Source organism: Anser brachyrhynchus (assembly GCF_964034855.1).
Source record: "Anser brachyrhynchus genome assembly, chromosome: 22".
In the NCBI taxonomy this organism is placed as follows: domain Eukaryota; kingdom Metazoa; phylum Chordata; class Aves; order Anseriformes; family Anatidae; genus Anser; species Anser brachyrhynchus.
Genome location: NC_137715.1, coordinates 6,562,077 through 6,579,175, shown reverse-complemented (window position 1 = coordinate 6,579,175; position 17,099 = coordinate 6,562,077). Strand labels below are relative to the sequence as shown.

Sequence of the window (17,099 nt, the reverse complement as noted above, 5' to 3'; positions counted from 1 at the left end):
CCAAGACCCAAGAGAAGATGAAGGGGCAGACATGTGCTAAGAAATCCCCCAGGATGAAGTGGAGGAGAAATGGCTTCAGACTCACCTTGATCCCAAGGAGATGGAGGTGACAGGAGTGGATGAGAGACTGAGGAAATGGGGCTGCTTTTATACCTCTACTGCACTGCCCCAGGCCCTCAGTCACTCTATGCAGGCCATAATTTTCCAGCATACCCACCTCAAATGCAAAATATCTTAGCTAATGGCACAGATTGTACTTTGGTTTCTGTCAACTCTGTCATTTCATTTCCTCATTTCTGACCTGACCATTTGGCCGCAAAGGCTCCTTTCAAGTACAAGGATAAGAGGTCAAGCATTTCCCCTGGGAGGAACACATCAGTAGGGACAGTATATTAGTCCTAAGTTCTGGAGAGCATGGTACCTGTCCCTGTGGAAATGCATTCACCACAATTAGACCCGCTTAGATAGAAAGCGCACATATCCTCCTTTCTTTGGAGTGCCCTTCTAGAAGCCCGAAAGCTCCTTTACCAAGGGACAAGGAGCATCCTTCTCCTGCTGGCCTGGCTCCCAGCCTACTCCAATAGTCACAGCTCATTGCCTGCATAGGCAGATGGGCTGTACTGCAGCTTTGAAATGCCCAAGTTGTGAGAGTATTGGCCAGAAGGTCATGCTGCAGGGTAATGGCTGCTGGGGCTGCCTGGAGCATGGCACAGCTCGAGCTCGGATTCGCATGGAGCTGCTTGGCCAGAGGGGGATTTGGCATGCATGGTGCTCAGGCCTGCAGACAGCAGGCACTCTGGCTTGGCTTCACGCCAGAAGCGTGGCACGTGGCCAATCCCAAATTAGAGCATGACTTGTCCTGGGCAGGGAGAGTCTCTCCCAGGAAGCTTGCCTGCTGAAGGCATTCCCTTGCCCTCCTGGGGTGTGTCCCAGCTGCCTCCCATGTCTGCAGGGCAAGGAAGAGCTTTGTTTATGCAGCAGGGATGCATTGCCTCCTTGGTGGAGTCTGGGAGATGTTTCTGTAGCCAGGGCCCTTGTGAGCAAGTCCCCTTCCTGAGCATGCCCAGCCGCGTGGCAGTGCTGGTTCCTGCCAGCCCTCGCTTGTTGAGGGGGAGCTTCCTTACCCGCCTCGTGGTGCTGGCTTGTGCTGTTGCCTGAAGAGGGCTTTGGGACATGGCGGAGGAGGTGGGCTGAAGCTCTAATGCTAGGAGAAGACATATTGCCTGGGACCCAGAGACGAGTCCCAACCAGGGGGAAGATGTTTTCTGCAACCCTTTATTTCCCTCCAAAAAACACTCAAGAGAGCTCCTACACACAGCCCCATGTCTTTAGCCAGGAGGGTGAGGCCTGTGTGTCCCTTGCCTCCCACCGCCCATGTCTGACCCTGCCCTGGGGGCAGACCTACTCAGAGGAGGTCCAGGGGATCCAGGATCAGAGGGTAGTTCAGTCCCCAGTCTGTAGTGCTGCAAGAGTTTGTTCCTCCTCCTGTGCAGGACTTGCCTTTTGTCCTTCTAGAATGCCATGAGGTTCCTGTGGGCCCATTCCTGCAGCCTGTCTAGGTCTCCCCTTGTGGCAGCCCTGCCTTGGATTGCATCAGCTGGCCCCCAGTTGCTGTCTTCTGCCTAGTTAATGGAAGTGGTAATGGCATCAAGGCAGACAGCTGAAAGCATTGGCACAGCCTGGATGCCTGGGGAGGCAAAGACCGGTGACCATTGGATGGAGCCAAGAGGGAGCAAGGAGAGAGAAGCCTGTGGCTTGTCCTTCAGGAAGAGGAGCCTTGGGTTCTCTGCTGAGGATCGCAGCTCCATGAGGAACGGGGCCTCTTTCTGCAAAACACATTACCAACCATTCCCCCAAAGTACACCAAGCCATGTCCTGTCCTCTGCGTGAATGCAACCACAGCAGCAATCGGGCTCCTTTTCACTGATAAGAACCTGCCAGGGTATTCCCTGGGTCTGTCATACCAGTAGTGGAAAGTAGCCTGCCAAATACAATAGGCATGTCAGAAATGAGGAAATGAAATGGCAGAGTTGACAGAAACCAAAGCACAACCTGTGCCATCAGGAAGGTTATTTTGCATTTGAGGTGACTGCTGGAAAATTACAGCCTGCGTAGAGTGATTGTGGGCCTTGGGCAGTGTTGGACAGGTATAAAAGAGGCCCCATCTCCTCACTCTCTTCATCCACTCCTCTCGCCTCCATCTCTTTGGGATCAAGGTGAGTCTGAAGCCCTTTCTGCTCCGCTTCATACCTGCAGATTTCTCATAACATGCCTGCACCTTCCTCCTCTATTGGGCTTTGGGGTTGCTAGTCATGGGAGAGGGAAGGGAACAGGAGGTGTGTCATGAAGTGAAGCTGTGGCTTGGCTGACGTACGTCCCGAGATATGGGCTTGGTGGGGAGCTCCTTTGACCTGGACGTTCTTCCAAGGCTGCTGGGGCTAAAGGGAAAGAGAAGACTTTGGGCTTCCTTTCACACCTGCCAGGCCCCAAAACAGCATGTGCCATGGCTTTCCTGGGGTGGACTGGCACATTTCTCCTCTCACATCAGTTCTACTCTGGGCCCTGTCTCTTACCAGGTACACCTCCTGCCCCGAGACATGTCCTGCTACAACCAGTGCCTGCCGTGCCTGCCATGTGGACCCTGTGGCCCAACTCCGCTGGCCAACAGCTGCAATGAGCCCTGTGTCAGGCAGTGCCAGGACTCCAATGTCTTCATCCAGCCCTCTCCCGTGGTGGTGACCCTGCCCGGCCCCATCCTCAGCTCCTTCCCGCAGAACACCGCCGTGGGATCCTCCACCTCCGCTGCTGTTGGCAGCATCCTCAGCTCTCAGGGAGTGCCCATCTCCTCTGGGGGCTTTGGCCTCTCTGGCTTTGGCAGCCGCTACTGTGGCACAAGGTGCCTCCCCTGCTAAAGCTGCTGGCGATGGCCCTGGAGAAAGACCCTCAGGGACACAGATGTTGGTAGCAGACTTGGCACAGAGCATAAGCTTCTTGCATTAAGAGGCGTCAACCACCCCTACACCCATTGCAAAAATAATGGGCCATCCTGGGTTCTCGGAAACCACGGCCAATGTCTGCCTTTCTTCTCCTTCACTCTCTCCTTTCCCACCTGTGTCCTTGTTGCTCAGACCTACTCCACTGAGCTCTGAGTCCCACAACATCAGCCTAGAGAGGACCTTTTGTCCCTTCCCCCTCAGTGGAGTTGGCAGATGGACAGGTGGCAGGATGCCCTCTGTGGCCAACCAGCACACGCTTTCGTCAGCCTCTGGTGCATCCTGCACCAGGGCCTCCTCTCAGAGTGACGTCGTTTCCCTCTTTTGACTCTAATATTAAAGTTCTTCTGCATTCCAGCCTGCGCCTCTGAGTTGTCCTTCTCCTGCAGCTGCTTTTCCAAGATGCCTGGGGAGACAGGTGTTGCTGACTGGTAGTTCTGGGAGTGGGCATTGGTGGAACCAACCACCAGTGGAAATCGCTTCCTAACAGCACAACAGAACTTGCTGTGCTTGGTCAGTCTTTCCTGCTACAGAGCCCAAAACTGGGCACAGTGTTCTAGATGCATTTGGAGGAGTGCTGAGCAGAGTGGGATTGTCACTGCCCTTGAGCTCCTGAGCCGTCAATGACACCAAGCTGAGTGGTGCAGTTGATAGAAAAGAAGGAACAGATGCCATTCAAAGGGACCTCCACAGGCTGGGGAAGTGGGCCTATGTGAACCGCATGAGGTTCAACAAGTCCAACTGCAAGGTGCTGCACCTGGCTCAGGGTAGTCCCACACAGGAGTACAGACAGGGAGAAGAACTCATCAAGAGCAGTCCTCCAGAGAAGGACTTGGGGGTTCTAGTGGACAAAAGGCTTGACATGAGCCAGCCATGTGCGCTTGCAGCCCACAAGGCCAACTGCATCCTGGTTTGCATCAAAAGAGGTGTGACCAGTAGGTCGAGGGAGGTGATTGTCCCCCTCTACTCTACCCTCATGAGTACTCAGAGTACGGCATCCAGGTCTGGGGCCCCCAGAACAAGAAAGATGTGGACCTGTTAGAGCAAGTCCAGAGTAGGGTGAAAAATGATCAGACGGCTGGAGCACCTCTCCTATCAAGAAAAGCTGAGAGAGCTTGAGAAGTTCAGCCTGGAGAAGAGAAGGCTCTGGGGAGACTTCATTGTAACCTTTCAATACTTAAAGGGGTCTCAGAAAAAAAGATTGAGAAGGACTCTTTACTTGGGTAGAACATGATAGGGCAAGGGGGAATGGTCTTAAACTAAAAGAGGACAGATTTAGACTAGACCTTAAGAGGAATTTCTTCACTGTAAGGGTAGTGAGGCACTGGAACAGGTTGCCAAGAGAATTTGTGGATGCCCCATCCCTGGAGGTGTCCAAGGCCATTCTGGATGGGGCCTTGGCCAATCTGATAGAGCAAGTGGCATCCCTGTCTCCCTGTCTGTGGCAGGGGGGTTGGAGTTAGGTGGTCTTTAAAGTCCTTTCCGACCTGAGCCCTTCCATGATTCTGTAATTCTATGATTCTTGAGCTCCTGACTATGCTTCTGCTCACACAGCCCGGGATGTCATTGGTGTCCTCGATGTCTCGGAGCACTGCTGGGAGTCACTTCTCTCTGGACGGGTTTGCCACCCAAGTAACTTTTCCTGGACCAGCTTTTGGTCTGCTGCCATAGAGGGGCTGCAAGATAGATGATGTGGCGTGAGGGCAGGCTGGCAGGAAGGCATCTGCCAGACTGGGCTCTGGGTGACTGCGGTGCTGCTTTGGGGAGCTTGTGGACGGCCCTTAGAGACACTCAGAAAGCACCTGCTGTCTCTCCTCCTGCCCTCAGTCTCTCCCTGCCTCCCTCTTCCCCACAAGGTTTTGCAGGAAGCCCAGGGAACAGACGGAAGGAGTAGGGGGAGGACTGTGTGGTGGGTTGACCCTGGCAAGCATCTAAGCACCCACCATGCACTCGCTCACGCTGCAGCCGCAGCAGGACAGGGGAGAGAGTTGGAAGATGAAGAGACAGGAAAACTCCCCGGCTGATATAAAGACATTTTAAGGAGGGAATGGGAAACAAAAGAGAAAAAGCAAGTGATGCAAAGGCTGTGTCTCATCAACTCCCACCAGAAGACCGATGCCCAGCAAGTCTCTACAGGATGGCTACTTTGGAAGAACTGTCCCGCTGTTTTCTTGCCAAGCATGATGCTCTATGGTATGCAATATCCCTTTGGTAAATTTGGGTCAGCTGTCCTGACTGTGTCCCCTCCTGAAAACTTCCCCAACCCTAGCCTGCTCTGTGAAAGTGCAGAGACGGAAACATAGTAGGCCTTGACGCTGAGCTAAATCGTTGGTGCGTCACCTCCACTGTTTTAGCCACACAATCAGAACACAGCACCATATTGCCTATGGTGAAGACAATTGCCTCAATCACAGCCAGAGCCAGTACAGCCTGCTTCCCCCACTCCCTCTCCTGGCCTGCTCTGGCGCCATTTTCTGCACAAGCCTCCCCGCCCAGCACAGCTGCCCCCAGAGCAGAAGGAATTGCCGCCCCTCCTCTCGCCTCTCTCCCTCTCCCCTGCTGCCCCTTCCCAGGAACCTGTGTGGCTGCTGCCCTCCCAGGGTCTCCTGCAGCTCTGGCTCCTCGCTGGAGGCCAGCAGTGGCCACATGCCACCTTCAGCAGGATGTGCACTGAGGCTGAGATGGCACGCCAGGACAGAGAGGCAGCAAAGCTGGGCCTGATGGCCAGCGGCCCTGCAGAACTCATGGGCACCTCCCTCACGTGTGAGTGAGAGTGCTTTCCCAAGGGGCCCTACTGCACAGGGCCTCACCCTTGGAAATGTGAATGGTCCCCACGAGTCCCACATGCCCCCTGACGTCCCCAGAGCATTGGTCCTGACAGCTGGTGTCTGGAGCGTCTGCAGGGGAAGGACAACTCAGAGGCGCAGGCTGGGATGCAGCAGAACTTTAATATTAGAGTCAAAAGAGGGAAACAAGGTTGCTCCAAGTGGATGCCCTAGTGCAGGAAGCACCAGGGGCAGACGAGAGCATGCGCTCTGTGGCCACGGAGGGCACCCTGCCACCTGTCCATCTGCCCACTCCACTGAGGGAGAAGGGACAGAAGGTCCTCTCTAGGCTCATGTGGTGGGACTCAGAGCTCAGTGGAGCTGTGGTGAGTAACAAGGACACAGGTGGGAAAGGAGAGAGTGGAGGAGGGGTAAGGCAGGCATGGACCGTGCTCTCCCAGAGTCCCATGCTCTTCCAAGGGGTGTTGGGGATGTTTGGCCACCCTGAACACAGGAACCCTATGCACTGTGCCCAGTCCGCTACCAGCTTCTGGGTCCCTGGGGGTCTTTCTCCAGGGCCATCACCAGCAGCTTTAGCAGGGGAGGCACCTTGTGCCGCAGTAGCGGCTGCCGAAGCCGGAGAGGCCAAAGCCTCCGGAGGAGATGGGCACTCCCTGAGAGCTGAGGATGCTGCCAACGGCAGCGGAGGTGGAGGATCCCACGGCGGTGTTCTGTGGGAAGGAGCTGAGGATGGGGCCGGGCAGGGTCACCACCACAGGAGAGGGCTGGATGAAGACGTTGGAGTCCTGGCACTGCCTGACACAGGGCTCATTGCAGCTGTTGGCCAGCGGAGTTGGGCCACAGGGTCCACATGGCAGGCACGGCAGGCACTGGTTGTAGCAGGACATGTCTCAGGGCAGGAGGTGTACCTGGTAAGAGACAGGGCCCAGAGGATAACGACGGTGAGAGAGGATCAGCCTGCCAGCCCACCACAGGACAGCCATGGCAAATGGTGTTTTGGGACCTGGCAGCTGTGGAAGGAGCCCCATGGGCTTAACTTTGGACCCAAGGGCTCTGCCAGGAATGTCCAGTCCAACGAAGCTCCCCACCTAGCCCATAGCTGCAGAGAAATTCAGCCAAGCCCCAGCTTCTCTGCATGACACATATGCTGCTCCCTTCCCTCTCCCATGGCCAGTGGCCCCAAGACCCAACAGAGGATGAAAGGGCAGGCATATTTCAGAAATCCCCAAGGAAGAAGAGGAAGAAAGGCCTTCAGACTTACCTCGTTCCCAGGGAGATGGAGGCGAGAGGAGTGGATGAGAGTGTGAGGAGATGGGGCCGCTTTTATACCTCTCCTGCACCGCCCCAGGCCCACAGTCACTCTACGCAGGCCATAATTTTCCAGCAGACTCATCTCAAATGCAAAATAGCCTTCCTAATGGCACAGGTTGTGCTTTGGTTTCCGTCAACTCTGCCATTTCATTTCCTCATTTCTGATTTGCCCATCTAGCATCAGAATCTCCTTTTAAGTACCAAGATGAGAGGTCAAGCATTTCCCTGAGCGGGAACATGTCAGTAGGGGCAGCAGATGAGTTCTAAGTGCTGGAGGGTGTATTGGGTTTACATGGCAAGGTTCTGCAGGGGTGGCCTCTGTGAGAGGTGTCCATGAGCTGCCCATGAGCTGCCCCATGACCTCCTCTGAGGAGGTCTGCCCCCAAGATACAGTCAGACATGGACAGTGGGAGGCAAGGGATACACAAGCTTCACCCTGCTGACCAAAGAGATGGGGCTATGTGTAGGAGCTATCCCAATCGCTTTTTCCCAATCGAGGGGAACATAGGGTTACAGAAAACATCTTCCCCCTGGCTGGGACTCATCTCTGGGTCCCAGGCAATATGTCTTCTCCTAGCATTAGTGCTTCAGCACACCTCCTCTGCCATGTCCCAAAGCCCTCCTCAGGCAACAGCACAAGCCAGCACCACTAGGGAGGCAAGGAAGCTCCCCCTGAACAAGCGAGGGTAGGCAGGAACCGGCACTGCCACGCGGCTGGGCATGCTCAGGGAAGGGACTTGCTCACAAGGGCCCTGGCTACAGAAACATCTCCCAGACTCCACCAAGGAGGCAATGCATCCCTGCTGCATGAACAAACTCTTCCTTGCCCTGCAGACATGGGAGGCAGCTGGGACACACCCCAGGAGGGCAAGGGAATGCCTTCAGCAGGCAAGCTTCCTGGGAGAGACTCTCCCTGCCCAGGACAAGTCATGCTCTAATTTGGGATTGGTCACATGCCACGCTTTTGGCTCGAGGCCAAGCCAGAGTGCCTGCTGTCTGCAGGCCTGAGCACCATGCATGCCAAATCCCCCTCTGGCCAAGTAGCTCCATCCAAGCTCTGAGCTCGAGCTGTGCCATGCTCCAGGCAGCCCCAACAGCCATTACCCTGCAGCATGACCTTCTGGCAAGTACTCTCATAGCTCAGGCAGCTCACAGGATGGTCGGCATTTTTTGCATAACAGGGCAGGTTTTTGGTTTTACTGCAGCTCACAGAATATCTCCAGCCAAAGTGCATGGTATGGCAAGGAGAGTGGTGGGAGCAAGCCACTGTCCCCGTGAACAACTCAGTCCTCTGGTAGTGAGAAGGGACCTGATTTCCCAGGACTTGGTGGGCAATCATTGGGCTCAGGATAGCAGCCTCTGCGTTCCTCACAGCAGCTGACAACATGGGTTGCCTGAAGAGCCCAGGAGACAGCCACAAGAGGGAACAAGGTCAAACAAGCAGACAACATGTCACCCCAGAAGGAGCAGCCTTGTGCCAGGGCATTTCAAAACTGCAGCACAGCCCATCTGCCTATGCAGGCAATGAGCTGTGACTGGTGGAGCAGTCTGGAAGCCAGGCCAAGTGGTAGAAGGATGTGCTGTGTCCTCAGGCCAGGGAGGCTTTGGTCATCCAGGAGGGCACTGCATAGGCAGCAGGATATATATGCAGGACCCCTCCAGCACTTGGGACTCATCTTCTACCCATTCTGACCTACTCTATGGCGGTTTTACTCAGCTGGACAGCTGAGCTCCATCACAACTGCTCTCTAATTCCCCCTCCTCAAAGGGAAAGGGGGAGGAAATGCGATGAAAACGGATAAAGATAAGGACAGAGAGATCAATCACTAATTATTGTCATGGACAAGACAGACTCAGAATAGGAACATTAATGTAATTTATCACCTATTACTAACAAGCTAGAGCAGTGAGAAACTAAAAACAAACTAAAACACCTTCCGCCATCCACCCACGTCTACGTTCTTCCCCTCAGATGGCACACGGGAACATGCCCTGGGGTCTGTGGTCAGTCCATAAAACTTCGACTCTGCCCCTCCTTCACAGTAACTCCCTGCACTTGTTCCAAATTAGGGTCCCTCCCACAGGATTTATTCCTTCCCAAATTGATCCTGCATGGGCTTCTCACAGGCAGCAGCTCTTTAAGAACTGCTGCAAATATGGGTCCGTACCACGGGGTCCATCTGTCAGGAGCAAACTGCTCCAACACGGGTTCCCCCATGGGCGGCAGCTCCCCCCAGAACCCCTGCTCCTGCGTGGGCTCCTGTCCACGGGCTGCAGCTCTGGCCCAGGGCCTGCACCACTGTGGTCCTCTCCATGGGCCACAGCCTCCTTCAGGCAAGATCCACCTGCTCCGCTGGGGAATCCTCCATGGGCTGCAGTGTGGAGATGTGCTCCACCGTGCTACCCATGGACTGCAGGGGGACAGCCTGCTCCACCAGAGGCCTCTCCACGGGCCGCAGGGGAACGTCTGATTGAATGGAGTCAAATCCAGCTGTTGACCGGTCACGAGTGGTGTTCCCCAGGGTTGTCGGTGTTGGGGCCCATCCTCTTTAATATCTTTGTTTATAAAGACATCGTAGCCCTGGAGTGTGTCCAGAGAAGGGCTACAAAGCTGGTGAAGGGTCTGGAGCACAAGTCCTGGGAGGAGCAGCTGAGGGAAGTGGGGTTGTTTAGTCTGGAGAAGAGGAGGCTCAGGGGAGACGTTACTGCCCTCTACAACTACCTGAAAGGAGCTGGGGGTCGGCCTCTTCTCACAGATAACTTGTGATAGGACTAGAGGGAATGGCCTCAGGTTGCGCCAGTGGAGGTTCAGGTTGGAAACGAGGAGAAATTTCTTCTCAGGAAGAGTAGTTAGGTATTGGAAGGGGTTGCCCAGAGCGGTGGTGGAGTCATCATCCCAGGGGGTGTCTAAAGAAAGATTGGCTGTGGTACTTGGGGACATGCTTTAGTGGATGATATTGGTGATAGGGGGATGCTTGGACCAGATGATCTTGGAGGTCTTTTCCAACCTTAATGATTCCATGATTCTATGATTCTGCTTTAGGACCTGGAGCACCTCCTCCCTCTCCTTCTTCACCGACCTTGGTGTCTGCAGGGCTGTTTCTCACTCCTCGCTGTCCCAGCTGCTGTTGTGCAGGAGTAGTTTTCCTTTTCTTAATTCTGTTCTCACACAGCCCAAAAAAACATTGCATATTGGTTTGGCTCTGGACAGCAGCAGGCCAGTTTGGAGCCAGCTGAAACTGGCTCTTATTTAACATGGGGCACCTTCTGGACACTTCTCACAGAAGCCACCTCTGAGAACTCTGTTACCAAAAATTTGCCATATAAACCCAATAAACACTCCAGCACTTAAGATTCATCTGCTTCCCTACTGATATGTTCCTGCTCAGGGAAATGTTTGACCTCTCATCTTGGTACTTAAAAGGAGATTCTGATGGCATATGGGCAAATCAGAAATGAGGAAATGAAATGGCTCCACCACTCTCCTTCCCATACCATGCACTTTGGCCAGACATATTCTGTGAGCAGCAGTAAAACCAAAAACCTGCCCTGTTATGCAAAAAATGCCGACCATCCTGTGAGCTGCCTGAGCTATGAGAGTTCTGGTCAGAAGGTCATGCTGCAGGGTGATGGCTGTTGGGGCTGCCTGGAGCATGGCACAGCTCGAGCTCAGAGCTTGGATGGAGCTACTTGGCCACAGGGGGATTTGGCATGCATGGTGCTCAGGCGTGCAGACAGCAGGCACTCTGGCTTGGCCTCGAGCCAAAAGCGTGGCACGTGGCCAATCCCAAATTAGAGCATGACTTGTCCTGGGCAGGGAGAGTCTCTCCCAGGAAGCTTGCCTGCTGAAGGCATTCCCTTGCCCTCCTGGGGTGTGTCCCAGCTGCCTCCCATGTCTGCAGGGCAAGGAAGAGTTTGTTCATGCAGCAGGGATGCATTGCCTCCTTGGTGGAGTCTGGGAGATGTTTCTGTAGCCAGGGCCCTTGTGAGCAAGTCCCTTCCCTGACCATGCCCAGCCGCGTGGCAGTGCCGGTTCCTGCCTACCCTCGCTTGTTCAGGGGGAGCTTCCTTGCCTCCCTAGTGGTGCTGGTTTGTGCTGTTGCCTGAGGAGGGCTTTGGGACATGGCAGAGGAGGTGTGCTGAAGCACTAATGCTAGGAGAAGACATATTGCCTGGGACCCAGAGATGAGTCCCAGCCAGGGGGAAGATGTTTTCTGTAACCCTATGTTCCCCTCGATTGGGAAAAAGCGATTGGGATAGCTCCTACACATAGCCCCATCTCTTTGGTCAGCAGGGTGAAGCTTATGTATCCCTTGCCTCCCACTGTCCATGTCTGACTGTATCTTGGGGGCAGACCTCCTCAGAGGAGGTCATGGGGCAGCTCATGGGCAGCTCATGGACACCTCTCACAGAGGCCACCCCTGCAGAACCTTGCCATGTAAACCCAATACACCCTCCAGCACTTAGAACTCATCTGCTGCCCCTACTGACATGTTCCCGCTCAGGGAAATGCTTGACCTCTCATCTTGGTACTTAAAAGGAGATTCTGATGCTAGATGGGCAAATCAGAAATGAGGAAATGAAATGGCAGAGTTGACGGAAACCAAAGCACAACCTGTGCCATTAGGAAGGCTATTTTGCATTTGAGATGAGTCTGATGGAAAATTACAGCCTGCGTAGAGTGACTGTGGGCCTGGGGCGATGCAGGAGAGGTATAAAAGCGGCCCCATCTCCTCACACTCTCATCCACTCCTCTCGCCTCCATCTCCCTGGGAACGAGGTAAGTCTGAAGGCCTTTCTTCCTCTTCTTCCTTGGGGATTTCTGAAATATGCCTGCCCTTTCATCCTCTGTTGGGTCTTGGGGCCACTGGCCATGGGAGAGGGAAGGGAGCAGCATATGTGTCATGCAGAGAAGCTGGGGCTTGGCTGAATTTCTCTGCAGCTGTGGGCTAGGTGGGGAGCTTCGTTGGACTGGACATTCCTGGCAGAGCCCTTGGGTCCAAAGTTAAGCCCATGGGGCTCCTTCCACAGCTGCCAGGTCCCAAAACACCATTTGCCATGGCTGTCCTGTGGTGGGCTGGCAGGCTGATCCTCTCTCACCGTCGTTATCCTCTGGGCCCTGTCTCTTACCAGGTACACCTCCTGCCTTGAGACATGTCCTGCTACAACCAGTGCCTGCCGTGCCTGCCATGTGGACCCTGTGGCCCAACTCCGCTGGCCAACAGCTGCAATGAGCCCTGTGTCAGGCAGTGCCAGGACTCCAACGTCTTCATCCAGCCCTCTCCTGTGGTGGTGACCCTGCCCGGCCCCATCCTCAGCTCCTTCCCGCAGAACACCGCCGTGGGATCCTCCACCTCCGCTGCCGTTGGCAGCATCCTCAGCTCTCAGGGAGTGCCCATCTCCTCCGGAGGCTTTGGCCTCTCCGGCTTCGGCAGCCGCTACTGCGGCACAAGGTGCCTCCCCTGCTAAAGCTGCTGGTGATGGTCCTGGAGAAAAACCCCCAGGGACCCAGAAGTTGGTAGCGGATTGGGCACAGTGCATTCGCTTCTTGCATTGAGGTGCCAAACACCCCCAGCACCCACTGCAAATGGATGGGGCCAGCCTGGGCTCTTGGAAAGCACGGCCCATGTCTCCCTTTCCCCTCCTCCACTCTCTCCTTTCCCACCTGTGTCCTTGTTGCTCACTGCACCTCCACTGGGCTCAGTGTCCGACAGCACCATCCTAGTGTGGACCTTCTGTCCCTTCTCTCTCAGTGGAGTAGGCAGATGGACAGGTTGTGGGATGCCCTCCGTGGCCACACAGCTCATGCTCTCGTCTGCCCCTGGAGCTTCCTGCACTGGGGCATCCTCTCGGTGTGACCCCGTTTCCCTCTTTTGACTCTAATATTAAAGATCTTCTGCATCCCACCCTGTGCCTCTGAGTTGTCCTTCCCCTGCAGCTGCTCTTCCAGGGTGCCTGGGGAGAGAGGTGTTGCTGACTGGTAGTTCTGGGAGGGGGTGGTTGCTGATGCTCATGCTTAGCAATCATTAACACAGGCTTGCATTCAGAATGCTTCTTCACGCATCAGGTCACCGTCTGGATTCTAAATATCTGCTTACTTAGAGCTGGATGGAATTATCCAACGTATCTGAGTAGCTTCTTTGCATTTTGGTGGGCACACTGTTTCTTCTTCTCTGACTAGGAAAACAGCATGAAACAGGAAGTCAGGAAGCAGGCATGACTACATCCTTGACCAAGTGGAGGGCATAGCTGCCCAGGAGAAGACAGGAAATCCCTTCCTAACAGCACTGCAGAACTTGCTGTGCTTGGTCAAAGTCTTTCTTGCTACAGAGCCCAAAACTGGGCACAGTGTTCTAGATGCATTTGGAGGAGTGCTGAGCAGAGTGGGATTGTCACTGCCCTCAATGACACCAAACTCTGTGGTGCAGTTGATAGAAAAGAAGGAAGAGGTGCCATTCAAAGGGACCTCCACAGGCTGGGGAAGTGGGCCTATGTGAACCGCTTGAGGTTCAACAAGTCCAACTGCAAGGTGCTGCACCTGGCTCAGGGTAGTCCCACACAGGAGTACAGACAGGGAGAAGAACTCATCAAGAGCAGTCCTCCAGAGAAGGACTTGGGGGTTCTGGTGGACAAAAGGCTTGACATGAGCCAGCCATGTGCATCCTGGTCTGCATCAAAAGAGGTGTGACCAGCAGGTCGAGGGAGGTGATTGTCCCCCTCTACTCTACCCTCATGAGTACTCAGAGTACGGCATCCAGGTCTGGGGCCCCCAGCACAAGAAAGATGTGGGCCTGTTAGAGCGAGTCAGAGCAGGGTGAAAAATGATCAGACGGCTGGAGCACCTCTCCTATGAAGAAAGGCTGAGAGAGCTTGAGAAGTTCAGCCTGGAGAAGAGAAGGCTCTGGGGAGACCTCACTGTGACCTTTCAATACTTAAAGGGGTCTCAGAAAAAAAGATTGAGAAGGACTCTTTACTTGGGTAGAACATGACAGGGCACGGGGGAATGGTCTTAAACTAAAAGAGGACAGATTTAGACTAGACCTTAAGAGGAATTTCTTCACTGTAAGAGTAGTGAGGCACTGGAACAGGTTGCCAAGAGAAGTTGTGGATGCCCCATCCCTGGAGGTGTCCAAGGCCATTCTGGATGGGGCCTTGGCCAATCTGATAGAGCAAGTGGCATCCCTGTCTGTGGCAGGGGGGTTGGAGTTAGATGGTCTTTAAAGTCCTTTCCGACCTGAGCCCTTCCATGATTCTGTAATTCTATGATTCTTGAGCTCCTGACTATGCTTCTGCTCACACAGCCCGGGATGTCATTGGTGTCCTCGATGTCTCGGAGCACTGCTGGGAGTCACTTCTCTCTGGACGGGTTTGCCACCCAAGTAACTTTTCCTGGACCAGCTTTTGGTCTGCTGCCATAGAGGGGCTGCAAGATAGATGATGTGGCGTGAGGGCAGGCTGGCAGGAAGACATCTGCCAGACTGGGCTCTGGGTGACTGCGGTGCTGCTTTGGGGAGCTTGTGGACGGCCCTTAGAGACACTCAGAAAGCACCTGCTGTCTCTCCTCCTGCCCTCAGTCTCTCCCTGCCTCCCTCTTCCCCACAAGGTTTTGCAGGAAGCCCAGGGAACAGACGGAAGGAGTAGGGGGAGGACTGTGTGGTGGGTTGACCCTGGCAAGCATCTAAGCACCCACCATGCACTCGCTCACGCTGCAGCCGCAGCAGGACAGGGGAAAGAGTTGGAAGACGAAGAGACAGGAAAACTCCCCGGCTGATATAATGACATTTTAAGGAGGGAATGGGAAAAAGAAGCCCAGCAAGTCTCTGCAGGATGGCTACTTTGGAAGAACTGTCCCGCTGTTTTCTTGCCAAGCATGATGCTCTATGGTATGCAATATCATTGCATGGAAGGAGTAGGGGGAGGAGGACATGCACTGCCTGTGAGCCTGTCTGGTGGGCTGACCCCCAGCAAGGATCTAAACACCCACCACCCACTCGCTCACACCACAGCCACAGTAGGATAGGGGTGGCAGTTGCAAGACCAAGAGACAGAAAAACTTCCCAGTCAATATAATGACATTTTAAGAAGGGAATGAGAAGAAAAGAGAAAAAGATAATGACGTAAAGGCTGTGACTGACCACCTTTCACCAGCAGACCAATGCCAAGGAAGTCTCTGCAGAACAGCAAGTTTGGAAGAACTGTGCCGCCGTTTTGTTGCCGAGCATGATGCTCTATGGTATGCAATATCCCTTTGGTAAATTCGGGTCAGCTGTCCTGACTGTGTCCCCTCCTGAAAACTTCCCCAACCCTAGCCTGCTCTGTGAAAGTGCAGAGACGGAAACATAGTAGGCCTTGACGCTGAGCTAAATCGGTGGTGCGTCACCTCCACTGTTTTAGCCACACAATCAGAACACAGCACCATATTGCCTATGGTGAAGACAATTGCCACAATCACAGCCAGAGCCAGTACAGCCTGCTTCCCCCACTCCCTCTCCTGGCCTGCTCTGGCGCCATTTTCTGCACAAGCCTCCCCGCCCAGCACAGCTGCCCCCAGAGCAGAAGGAATTGCCGCCCCTCCTCTCGCCTCTCTCCCTCTCCCCTGCTGCCCCTTCCCAGGAACCTGTGTGGCTGCTGCCCTCCCAGGGCCCCCTGCAGCTCTGGCTCCTCGCTGGAGGTCAGCAGTGGCCACATGCCACCTTCAGCAGGATGTGCACTGAGGCTGAGATGGCACACCAGGACAGAGAGGCAGCAAAGCTGGGCCTGATGGCCAGCGGCCCTGCAGAACTCATGGGCACCTCTCTCATGTGTGAGTGATTGTGCTTTCCCAAGGGGCCCTACTGCACAGGGCCTCACCCTTGGAAATGTGAATGTTCCCCACGAGTCCCACATGCCCCCTGACGTCCCCAGAGCATTGGTCCTGACAGCTGGTGTCTGGAGCGTCTGCAGGGGAAGGACAACTCAGAGGCGCAGGCTGGGATGCAGCAGAACTTTAATATTCGAGTCAAAAGAGGGAAACGAGGTTGCTCCGAGAGGATGCCCCAGTGCAGGAAGCACCAGGGGCAGACGAGAGCATGCACTCTGTGGCCACGGAGGGCACCCTGCCACCTGTCCATCTGCCCACTCCACTGAGAGAGAAGGGACAGAAGGTCCTCTCTAGGCTCATGTGGTGGGACTCAGAGCTCAGTGGAGCTGTGGTGAGCAACAAGGACACAGGTGGGAAAGGAGAGAGTGGAGGAGGGGTAAGGCAGGCATGGACCGTGCTCTCCCAGAGTCCCATGCTCTTCCAAGGGGTGTTGGGGATGTTTGGCCACCCTGAACACAAGAACCCTATGCACTGTGCCCAGTCCACTACCAGCTTCTGGGTCCCTGGGGGTCTTTCTCCAGGACCATCACCAGCAGCTGTAGCAGGGGAGGCACCTTGTGCCGCAGTAGCGGCTGCCGAAGCCGGAGAGGCCAAAGCCTCCGGAGGAGATGGGCACTCCCTGAGAGCTGAGGATGCTGCCAACGGCAGCGGAGGTGGAGGATCCCACGGCGGTGTTCTGCGGGAAGGAGCTGAGGATGGGGCCGGGCAGGGTCACCACCACAGGAGAGGGCTGGATGAAGACGTTGGAGTCCTGGCACTGCCTGACACAGGGCTCATTGCAGCTGTTGGCCAGCGGAGTTGGGCCACAGGGTCCACATGGCAGGCACGGCAGGCACTGGTTGTAGCAGGACATGTCTCAGGGCAGGAGGTGTACCTGGTAAGAGACAGGGCCCAGAGGATAACGACGGTGAGAGAGGATCAGCCTGCCAGCCCACCACAGGACAGCCATGGCAAATGGTGTTTTGGGACCTGGCAGCTGTGGAAGGAGCCCCATGGGCTTAACTTTGGACCCAAGGGCTCTGCCAGGAATGTCCAGTCCAACGAAGCTCCCCACCTAGCCCACAGCTGCAGAGAAATTCAGCCAAGCCCCAGCTTCTCTGCATGACACATATGCTGCTCCCTTCCCTCTCCCATGGCCAGTGGCCCCAA

At 55.0% G+C, this 17,099-nt stretch overlaps 3 protein-coding genes and 1 pseudogene across 4 annotated transcripts; 2 read left to right on the top strand and 2 right to left on the bottom strand.

Moving 5' to 3' along the window:
• The first annotated feature begins 2,023 nt into the window (after nucleotides 1-2,023).
• Nucleotides 2,024-3,350, top strand: LOC308181562 (feather keratin 1-like). Its single transcript, XM_080564949.1, has 2 exons — nucleotides 2,024-2,216; nucleotides 2,577-3,350. Exon 2 carries the CDS (start codon nucleotides 2,598-2,600, stop codon nucleotides 2,910-2,912), a length of 315 nt encoding a protein of 104 aa, XP_080421075.1. The 5' UTR covers nucleotides 2,024-2,216; nucleotides 2,577-2,597; the 3' UTR covers nucleotides 2,913-3,350.
• A 3,001-nt stretch (nucleotides 3,351-6,351) lies between these two features.
• On the bottom strand, nucleotides 6,352-6,666 carry LOC308181456 (feather keratin 1-like; the record flags this gene model as incomplete). The annotated part of the gene is made up of 1 exon (XM_080564775.1): nucleotides 6,352-6,666. The coding sequence occupies one exon, from the start codon at nucleotides 6,664-6,666 to the stop codon at nucleotides 6,352-6,354; it is 315 nt and encodes a 104-aa protein (XP_080420901.1).
• Nucleotides 6,667-11,232: 4,566 nt separating this feature from the next.
• Nucleotides 11,233-12,990, top strand: LOC308181541 (feather keratin 1-like; annotated as a pseudogene). Its single transcript, XR_013956157.1, has 2 exons — nucleotides 11,233-11,870; nucleotides 12,224-12,990. The product of XR_013956157.1 is annotated as a feather keratin 1-like (transcript).
• A 3,486-nt stretch (nucleotides 12,991-16,476) lies between these two features.
• Nucleotides 16,477-16,803, bottom strand: LOC308181455 (feather keratin 1-like; the record flags this gene model as incomplete). Its single annotated transcript, XM_080564774.1, has 1 exon — nucleotides 16,477-16,803. One exon carries the CDS (start codon nucleotides 16,801-16,803, stop codon nucleotides 16,477-16,479), a length of 327 nt encoding a protein of 108 aa, XP_080420900.1.
• Nucleotides 16,804-17,099: the final 296 nt, after the last annotated feature.

What these genes read in the sequence shown, in the direction of transcription:
- LOC308181562 (XM_080564949.1), top strand. Translation starts at nt 2,598, where the DNA reads ATGTCCTGCTACAACCAGTGCCTGCCGTGCCTGCCATGTGGACCCTGT.